The sequence below is a fragment of the Volvox carteri genome (genome assembly GCF_000143455.1).
Source record: "Volvox carteri f. nagariensis unplaced genomic scaffold VOLCAscaffold_8, whole genome shotgun sequence".
NCBI lineage: Eukaryota > Viridiplantae > Chlorophyta > Chlorophyceae > Chlamydomonadales > Volvocaceae > Volvox > Volvox carteri.
In genome coordinates this window covers 1,534,023-1,544,027 of record NW_003307551.1, presented here as the reverse complement: position 1 = coordinate 1,544,027, position 10,005 = coordinate 1,534,023, and the positions used below count along the sequence as shown (strand labels likewise).

General features: G+C 55.9%; 1 protein-coding gene across 1 annotated transcript; it reads left to right on the top strand.

Annotated features, from left to right (window-relative positions):
* Positions 1–2,326: 2,326 nt before the first annotated feature.
* Positions 2,327–6,492, top strand: VOLCADRAFT_103703 (uncharacterized protein; the record flags this gene model as incomplete). Its single annotated transcript, XM_002948027.1, has 6 exons — positions 2,327–2,361; positions 2,952–3,172; positions 3,648–3,832; positions 4,120–4,281; positions 4,737–5,024; positions 5,474–6,492. 6 exons carry the CDS (start codon positions 2,327–2,329, stop codon positions 5,825–5,827), a joined length of 1,245 nt encoding a protein of 414 aa, XP_002948073.1. The 3' UTR covers positions 5,828–6,492.
* Positions 6,493–10,005: the final 3,513 nt, after the last annotated feature.

Here is a 10,005-nt window from a genome sequence, read left to right as displayed (position 1 = left end):
TGTGGCTGTACCTGCGGCTGTGGCTGCGGCTGAGGCTGCGGCTGTAGCTGCGGCTGTGGCTGCGGCTGTGGCTGCGGCTGTGGCTGCGGCTGTGGCTGCGGCTGTGGCTGCGGCTGTGGCTGCGGCTGCGGCTGTGGCTGCGGCTGTGGCTGCGGCTGCGGCTGTGGCTGCAGCTGTGGCTGCAGCTGTGCCTGCGGCTGGGGTTGCTGTTGCTGTTGGGTTTCCACTGCTCTTGCAGCTTCGAGCCAGGCCGGGTTGATAGCGCCATGTAGCGTCTTAAGGGCTGCCAGGGTCGCTGACCTGTCCCGCGTGGGTGCTGGGGTTGATGGGTCGAGGTGTGTCCTGACCCATTCGGGCCAGGTCGACCTGGGGAGGGAGGCCACTCGAGTATGCACCACTAGGTCCCAGACCCGCACTAGGTCGCCCACCGTTTGCAGTTTCCTGCATGTAGCGATCCCCACGAAGTGCGCCTCCAGGCCCGGGCGGCGGTTCAAACTATATGTATGTATGTATGTATGTATGTATGTATGTATGTATGTATGTATGTATGTATGTATGTATGTATGTATGTATGTATGTATGTATGTATGTATGTATGTATGTATGTTTATGTGTGTGTGCTTGCCGAGGGTGTTACGGGCTGTTAGCTGTGCGATTAAAAACAGTATGTACGTCGGTAAGTGATCTGGGTCACATGACTCTTCGGGCTGGGGCTGGGGCTGGGGCTGGTGCTGGGGCCCTGCTTCCTTCCCACCTAAGAACGCAAATGGCTGGGCGGTGTCAGCCTCCTCCGTACCCGCGGCGGTGGTAGCAGTGGTTAAGGAAGCAGCCAGCGACTTGTACAGAGCGGGAGTTTAGGGTTGTTGTGTAGTCGTCTGCTACTTGGGCACTAATGTCTTTGCTCGGCTTAAGAATGGGTCCGCCCGCGGATATTCGCAAGGGAGCTTTTGATTGGCCATGCCGTGCTGAGGTGTGGGGTGGGGTGGGGTTGCACGCTGGGCCCAGTCAAGGAATGGTGGGCCGTATGGTGATGGGCTGTATGGGTGTGCGATGGTGGCAATGGTGGAGGTGGTGATGATGGTGATGGTGATATGGTGATGATGATCGCGAATATTAGCACGTGCATGGCCGGCTGATGGCGGACCTGTGGGCCCGCGGGTGCTGGCTGCAGTCCTGTAGTGGAGTGTCTGTGCCTGCTGCCCTAGGAAGGGGAACTTGGGCCAGAAGGGGTGTGTGCATGCTCGGGTTGGTCCACATTCGACTGATGTGGGTTGGGGGTGGTGGGAGCTAGGGACGCAGGGCTGGGGGCCGCGATATATATATGTGTGCATGATTACGATGAGTGGGGTGTCGCACGGTGGTGGGGGCCTGAGTTTGGTGTTTTGTTGTGCGTGGGCACGGAGGACTGTTCTCTCGCTAGCGTGCTAGGAGAAGCACTTGAAAAGAGGTTCGAAGCGTTTGCAAAAACTGCGTTTGTTTGCACGGCAGCATGTCCGGCCCAGTTTGGAGTGAGCAGGTTAGGTGTGCAGAATGGAATTGTGGCGCATGGTCGTACAGGTACGACATTTTGTCCTGGTATAAAGAAAGCGTCTTCCGGTACGGGTGTGCGCGCCTGGTAGAAACTGGACTGTGAAGCCGAACCAGGTGCGGCTGCATGTCCCAGACGGTTGACTTGCTTGTTTTTGAAAAACAGCTTTGTAGGGTCTTTTTGACACGTTTTTTGCGTTGTTGTCCCGCTGGAAGGTCAGAGGGGCACGGCTGTTGTGTGCGCTTGTGTTGCTCACAGGTCAGCGAAATTATACCCTGCCATGCCGGGGATCGGCTGTGCCGTTAGTACTAGGCAACGGGACACGACATCGCGGAGTGCGAGTTGGAGGCGACGGGTCCACCGCCAACAAATTGATAGGTAGTAACACCCAAGTTCAGTTACACGGCTTACGGCAGTTGACAGTCCCGTACCCGTCGCCGCAACGCAGTAGCGGACAACGATAACTCTTTCCGAGTGTGGATAAGGTCCTGGTCCACAAGCGATTGCTAAAACATTACACTGGAGTAAAGTTTATTTACAAAATGCCCATGGACCGTTTCCATTACATTTTGTATTATTAAAGGTTTGAAACCCTCGAAACGGCCGAGGTTGCGTTTCCAGCCGTCTTGTTTCCATGAGTTTATGCAAGTACAACCGAAAGATATTATTTAAACACCATCCTCGCTATCAGGAGAGCAAAGAGCTTTCAGTAGGTGTCACCTTCTCCGGGAAGCCGACAATCCGTAACGTGCTATCCACTTAAGTGGATTAATTTTGTCTCGTTTCCTAGAGCAGCTAATGGTCATGTTTACAATTGCTGACGTATCCAAAGGGTACGTGTCGCTTGAACTTCTACATATCTTCTTCAGGATTCACGTGGCATTGATATTGATTACAGTTTGATATTGATACCATCCATAGAAACGTTTTGCGGAGTTTCGCTTCAAACCTGGCCATTGGGCGTTAGCAGTTAGAATACGGACTTAGCTTGACTGGTTGTGACGCATCCTGCGTGACGCACTCTTGCGTTACATGCCCAGGCCAATCCTAATCACGTTAAGTACAGGATTGTGCACTGAGCATTTCTATTATTTTCTGCAATCGCTGGAATGTGTGCTCAGGTTACCGCAAGAAGTTCTACGACCGCGCGTTAGGGCGCCAACTTTGTGACCCCCACTTCCGCGCTCAGCAACGCTTCAGCGACCAGAGAAACATCTAAATTCTCTTGGGTCAGCTCCCAACGCCACAACTGCATTTTTCAAACAAACCCTACTCTGCTATCCATCACTATGCAACCTCGTGTGGACAGCCCGCACATCAATCGCCGCACCTATTCAGCGCACCTTCCCTTACGTTCAACCAACTTACGAATAGGCCATGGCTGTAAGCCTGCTGTTCCTGGGCGCACTACGCCCTGCTGCAGCGCCACGGACGAAGACATGGATGCGCCGTCAACTTCTGGCCGGACCCTGATAAGGCAGCTCCTGCGAGGACCGCGTCCGGAGCTTTTCCAAGCTCATCCCAAAATCCGGCAGCTGCATCATATTTTGCGCGGCAATCACAGTCATCTGCGCGGCTTAGAGCGACCACTTGGTACTGTCTTCCTGCCCGCCTACATTTGGGGCGCCGTGTCCTCCTTGCTGGGTGAGAGGTCGCGGGAGGCAGCGTGCGTGCGTGCTTGTTTGCGTGCGTGCTTGTTTGCGTGCGTGCGTGCTTGTGTTGCGGAGGGCCGCGCTGGGGGGGTCTGTGGGCTCAAAAGTAAGCAGGAAACATTGTTGACGCCAAAGCCGCCATGCGCACGAGCTCCCCTTTCATTTAACTGAAATTTAGTCATAAAGCTTTTAGTCGTGAATGATGACGAAAAGACGCATTCACGATGAAATGACGGCAGAAGCTCGCCCCGCGTGTGCGCGCGCGTATGTACCTGGAAACATATTCTTTGTTCACCTACCGGACTTGACACGCGATAGAACATGCATCCCCACACCCGTACACGCACCCATATGTTTACATACATACACATAAACACCGTACACGCCCCCATCTCCACTCCGTCCCTTTCCCTCCCTCCCACCCACCCCGCCGCCGCCGCATCATGGCCCTTCACCAAAACGACTAGGCCTCCACTTCGCGCTGCCCGCGGTGTCCGGTGCCGCTGTGGGCGGCCTCTTCGCCGCCGTCAACCGCTTTTGCAACCGCCGCGTGTGGCCCTCACCCCGCCAGCCCATCACGGTGGTCATTACGGGGGGGTCTCGGGGCCTAGGTAAGGCCCTGGCGCGAGAGTTCCTGGCCGCGGGGGACCGAGTGGTCATCACCAGCCGAACCCAGGATGCAGTCGACCAGGCGGTAAGGGAGTTACGGGAGGAGGTGGCGGCGGCGGCGGCGGTGGCGGCGGCGGCGGCGGTGGCAGCCGCATCCGCGTCTGCAGGAGGTAGCGGCAGCGGAGACGGCGGCGATGTCAGGAACGGCGAGGTTGACGTCTTGCCGCAGGTGGGTGAACGAGCGGACGTGTTCGTGTTCGTGTTCGAGCTTTTGTAATGCCGTGTTGTGGCGTATGTTGAATCCCCTTTTTCCTCCGTGTCGTACTGCAGGTGGTGGGTGTGGCGTGTGATGTCAGCGACCCGGCGGGGCTAGCGGCGGTGGAGGTGGCGGCGGTGGCGGCGTTTGGTCAGGTGGACGCCTGGGTCAACAACGCCGGCTACTCAGGCGCCTTCCAGGTGCTGCTGGATCAGCGGGACGAGCAAATTGAGCAGGTGGGTCAGTGCACACGTTTTGTGCGTGTATTGGGGGCCCCTGACACGGTGCGTGTGTGTATATGTGTGTGTTTGTGTGTGAGAGGGGGATTCCTGTTGTGCCCTTGCAGTGCTGCTGCTGCTGCTGCTGCTGATGATGATGATGATGATGCTGTGCCTTAGGAGGCGGCGCCCCCTTGCATCCCTCCCCTCCTCCCTTTCCCTCATCTCTCCCCTCAAGCCTCCTCCACTTCGCACATCGCAACTTACACGTCGCCCCAGTTCTTAAATACATGATTTGCAATGTCTGTCCATTTTTCGGCATTGGTCTTCGTCTTGGTCTTGTTTGCATTACACCACGTCGTATCTCCCCAGCAGTCTTCCCCCCTTTCGCTCCTGGCCCCCCGCTCCAACCCGCACCCTGATGTCCTGATGTGATATGTGATGTGATGTGATATGTGATATGTGGGGCCTAGGTGGTGCGCACCAACCTCCTCGGCACGCTGTTGAGCACCCGGCAAGCCATCAGCTTGTTCAGTCGGCAGCCAGGGGGCGGCCACGTCTTCAACGTGGACGGCGCGGGTGCGGACGGCTTCCCCACGCCCAACTACGCGGCGTACGGCGCCACCAAGGCAGGTGTAACCCACCTCACAGCCACGCTGCAACGGGAGCTGGAGGGTACGGCTGTACGACTGCATACCGTGTCGCCGGGCATGATTCTGACGGATCTGTTGTTGGAGGGGGCTACGGCCGCCAACAAACAGGTGGGGTTGCGGGTCTATGTTTTTGGGGTGGTGTGGGGGGTGGGATGGGGTGGGGAGTTTTGCCGCGTTTGAGAAGGGTGTTATAAAATGGGAAGGAGTTCGTGTGTCTTTTGTGGAGAAGGGGGTGTTTTTGGGGTGGCTGGGCGAGGGAGAAGGAAAAATAATACAAAAGTAGCAAATGTTCAACCACTTTTCCCTGCTGCTGCTGCTGCTGCTGCTGCTGCTGCTACCGCCTGGGTCTCTCTACGAACATATCCGGCTGATATTGGGCCCCCAAACCACACCTGCCACATGCATCACAACCCTTTCACCATTTCGATAGCGGTCAGCCGGTGCCTAACGCGCGCGCGCGAGCCGCACGACAGAAGACATAAGACTCTTTTGAGTTCCTAAAACACGTGTACACATACAACAGACGCGCATGCCGCACATGCCTTTCGCGCCTTCAGGCCTTCAACATCCTGTGCGAGCACCCAGAGACGGTGGCCGCATTTCTGGTCCCCAGGATTAAGTCCGCGGTGGCGCGGGACGTCTCCGGCACCTACACGCGCTACCTGACCCCCACCTCCGCGCTCTTGCGGCTCGCCACGGCGCCCTCGCGTCTGGGGCGCTTCTTCGACGGCTCCGGACAGCCCGTCTACCCAAGCGAGAGGGACCGCATCCTGGGTCGACATGCCAAGGTGACGGCGCGGCTCCAGGCGGCGGCGCGGCGGCAGAACGGCGGCCTGGCGCTGGCGTATAACTTGTCCGTACTGGCGGGAGTGTTGGTGATGCTGGCGGAGGCGCCGGTGCTGCGGGGCTGAGCGAAGAGGCGGAGGCGGGGAGTTCAGCTGGTAATGGTCTGTTGTTGCGATCTTTGCGAGCGGGTGGAGGTGGCGGAGGTACCAGTGACGATGCCGGGCGAAACCGCTTAAGCGGCGGCATATTGCCGCTGCCGGCGCCGCCGCCTCCACCCCTCCCCGCCGCAGCCAGTGGCCCTTTTGAACCATCAAAGCTACCATTCATCATAAGTTACAAGTTCCGCATGCAAGTGCGGGTGTTTTGTCCGTTAAAGCCGGGGGGCCCATGGACGAATCATTCGTAAGTGAGGGCGGGGAGCTTGAGAGAGAGAGAGAGATTTCTTCGGAAGACGATTTTTGGGCCGATCGAGTGAGGGGTAGTGGTAGCGATAGGGGCAGGGGGTAAGGGGAGGGAGAGGGAGAGGGAGGAGGGGGCAGGTCAGGTCTTCTGGCTCGAGTGAAGTCGACAGCTAACCGGGCTTTGTGACGGGGGCTAGCTGGCAGCACCAGCTAGCGGTTGGTTCGCTGGCCGGTCCGGTACCTTCCGCGGTGTGACAGACAGACAGACGGATGGATGGATCCCCGGGGCTGCTGGCGGGCGGACAGCCTAGTTAGCGGGCAAGTGGGGGGTTCTAAGTGGCACGCGCCACGTGGCGTTTACCGGTGTATTGCTTGGCGTCGAAACCGATAGATGGCTCCTACTTTCCCTTCCTCTTGGGCTTCGGGGCGTTCCAGCAAGCCCAGTTGTATGTCCTCGGATGAATGTACACAAAAAATGTAAACTTGTTGGTGTGTGCTTTTGTTGTTGCTGTTGTTGTTGTTGTTTTTATGTGAGTATGTTGTAACTGCAAAGCGGAAGAAAGGGACGTTCCGCCCCTTGGGTTGGGCAGTAGTTTACTTGGCATGAGAGTTGAGGTTTGGCTTTGAAGGAGGCCGAAAGTTAAGTGGTTGGTTAGCTGGCTGGTAGAAGACTTGTGCCTGGCGGAAACAACCTATCACAGCAAACTCGTCTAATTTCACTCCACTCGCACGAAAAAGGGATCATTTCACGACATGCGACACGACACGTCGTACGTGTTGCATGGCGTCTATTTTTTTTCTCAGTATCGGCCGGTGCAGGTTCGACGGTTTGTTCATGTTGAACCCTTCAGGCTCCTTCGGAGGACGATCGCAACTGAAGAAACAAAGACGGAAGACAAAGGAGCAAAATTGCAAAAGGCATAACCGATTTAATTTTGGGTAGATATGATCCGCGGGAGAGCGGTTGCGGTGGATGTTACTGATGATGATGTTACTGATGATGTTACTGATGATGATGATGACGGTGATGATGATCACCATCATCGGTTGAGAGAGTTCAGCGAGAGCGCTGGAGAGAGGGGTAGAGAGAGAGAGAGAGAGAGAGAGAAAAAGCTAGGTTTCGCGAAAATGCTGGATGATAAATTCACCGCGACTCGCAATAAAGGGTTGTCCGTCCGAGACACACACACACGCGCGCGCGCACACACACGGACGGAGGGGTTTAGGCGGGGACCTGAGCACATAGCTCCCCTTCCAAACCCCTTTCCTCCCAACAACCCCCCGCCCCGACACCCCAACCCCTCATACACACACGCACACGCGGGGAGCCATCCGTGGGTTTTGTGTTTATGTACTCTAGGGCGCTTAAACTTCTCCTCCCGCGGCCGCTGATAGGTCATTGTTGTCGCAGTCGGGGGGGATGTGGACGGATGTCGTACGCTGAGTTGGTGCAGTGGTACGGCAACTGGGAAGGATACTGTTTCAAGGTATCATGGTTGGCACCAGGTCTGGGTTTTTTTCCCAGAAACTCGTTGGGTGGAAGGATTATTATTATAAAGAGGGAGACGGTTGGCCGTTGTCAGTTGTCTGTTAGCACACTTTTTGTCCTCAAAATTGACTTCGTCGTACGTTCTGAAGTGTTGTAGATAAGCCTCTGGGTATTCAAAGCATTCTTTCCTGCATGGCACATTTGCTTTGTGTGTAAATTGCAGACCCTGCACCTGGCGTTATAAGTGTTACGACAATATCATGTACGGCATGATGACGTCGCCATGTGTCGGTGTCATACAATCTGACCCCCACCCACAGTGGAGGTTGTTTGCGGTAAGAGAGAGAAATAGATCTCTCGCGCGTGTTGAGCTGTACAGTGGTTGGGCAAACGGAAAAACGCATATTGTGGCGTACCTTTCGCCGTACAGCATAGACGGGCTACGAAAACCCCCCTTACGTACTAAACCCCTTTTAGGCGGCTTCTCGTCCCCCAGGGCCCCGGCAGTGTCTCCCTCGGCTGCATGGAGTCGCATTGGCTTTGGGCCCCACTGTGCCGCGTTTTGTGCTGCGAGTCGAATCCGACTGAGGACAGTACCAGCGCCAATACGATTGACACATTATATTTTCAAGTATTTTTAAGGAGGGAAATGGAAATCAGTAGAGAATTACATTTGCAACATCTGGGGAAAGATACTAAGTGATAATCGACGGCGCGAACCCATTGGTCGCCCTGCAGGGGCCCTTGGGCAGCCCGGCTAAGTGCTAACTTCAAAAAGGCCTCCAAGCCTCCTGCCAGCCAGATTCAGAGAGCTGACTTACACCGCCGTGTGTGCTATTCGAGCGAGAAGGGGACGGGTCGCACGCGACGGACGGCAGAGGCAACGGGGGAGAGGACGAGTGCTTCGCGGTGTTGAGCTTGTTCGGCCTGCGCAGAGTTTCCCCACTGCCCGCCCGCCTGGCAATCCTGTCTGGCTTCTTGCGCGCGCGAGGCGTTTCCGAGAAGGAGATGCATTCGCAGCTATGGTACGCTTGAGATGATCGAGCACATTTTGACATGTTGAGTTAGCAAGAAACTGCTGCGATAGTAACCAGGGGAGATAACTACCAGATATATCCCCTGATCATAACCCCTTTACTCAAAAGCTCCTAATTAAGCCCCCCGCCATTTTAGCAATTCTGCGGGCATGCTTTCAGGCACCTGGGACAAGAAACACTGGCTCGTGTGGTGGGTGAAAATCATAGGCGCCGTCTTGGAGGCTGCTGAATTTTTCTTTTGTATTTGGTCCCAGCTACGGTGTAGATCCGCATGGTGTTACCAAAAACTCCCAGGCATAATTTCAGGACGCGTGTGGTGGTGCTGCGGCAGCGAGTCTGGTTGTGTCTGCAGATGCCCTGTGGCTCCGAAGCCGGCGAAAAAGAATGACTAATCGAGGAAGCTCTGCCCTGCTATGTTAGGAGGTCCCCTTGACAGATAACACGCAGCTTTGCAGCATGGGAATCCTTATTACGTTACCACTATGCTTAGCTCGGATTTTGTCGCACAAGTCACACAGTCAGGCCCTACAGAAATTGAAGGAGCTCAACTACTTTCTAAGGAGGACAGAGACGAGCATTCAGGCATAGAGATGTTTCGGACAAACAGGGTCTGCAACTCACATCCCACAACGAACACTTGCCGGATATGTATGGACGAGGAGTCCGATCCGCTATCCAATCCCCTCATTAGTCCTTGTAAATGCTCTGGCAGCACCAAATACGTGCATCGACAATGCCTGCTGAAATGGCGAACGATGAAGTCCGGAACCCATGCATATTACCGCTGCGAGATATGCCACTACAGGTGAGGGATTTACTTAGGACCAGGATCTTCAAAACACAGAGATCATTCCCTCTTCCCACAAACTTAACTAAGCTTAGGTATCTCAATCGCGCTTTCCTTCGTCTCTTTTGCTTCCAGGTACCAGTTTCGAAGGCTCTGGTGGGCTCATGTTCTCGGCCACCCCATCACCAGCGTCCTGATCTTCACAGCTATGCTTATGGCTAGCGCTTGGCTGCTGGTAAGTCCCGTGACGAGAGGTCGGCTGCCGTCACCTTCTCTTACCCCACCTTCCCCTCTCAACCCCCGCTGTACAATGCCCACACGCACAGGGCTACGTGCCGCTTACGGAGCTCCTGATGGGCGTCCCGGCGGGGTCCGACGCGGGTCTTCACGTCCTGAATGGTTTCATCTGGGTGGGGTTGCTAGGTGCGGTGGTGATGGTGGTGGGGCTCTGCATGCAGTGCCGGGGCCAGGAGATACCCACCCCGAGCTGTGACGGGTGCTACTGCTACCCTTTGGTCACAATCACGACCGGGGAGGAGTGCGTGGCGATGCTCGGAGTGCTGGCGGTCTCGCTAGCGATTGCGGGCCT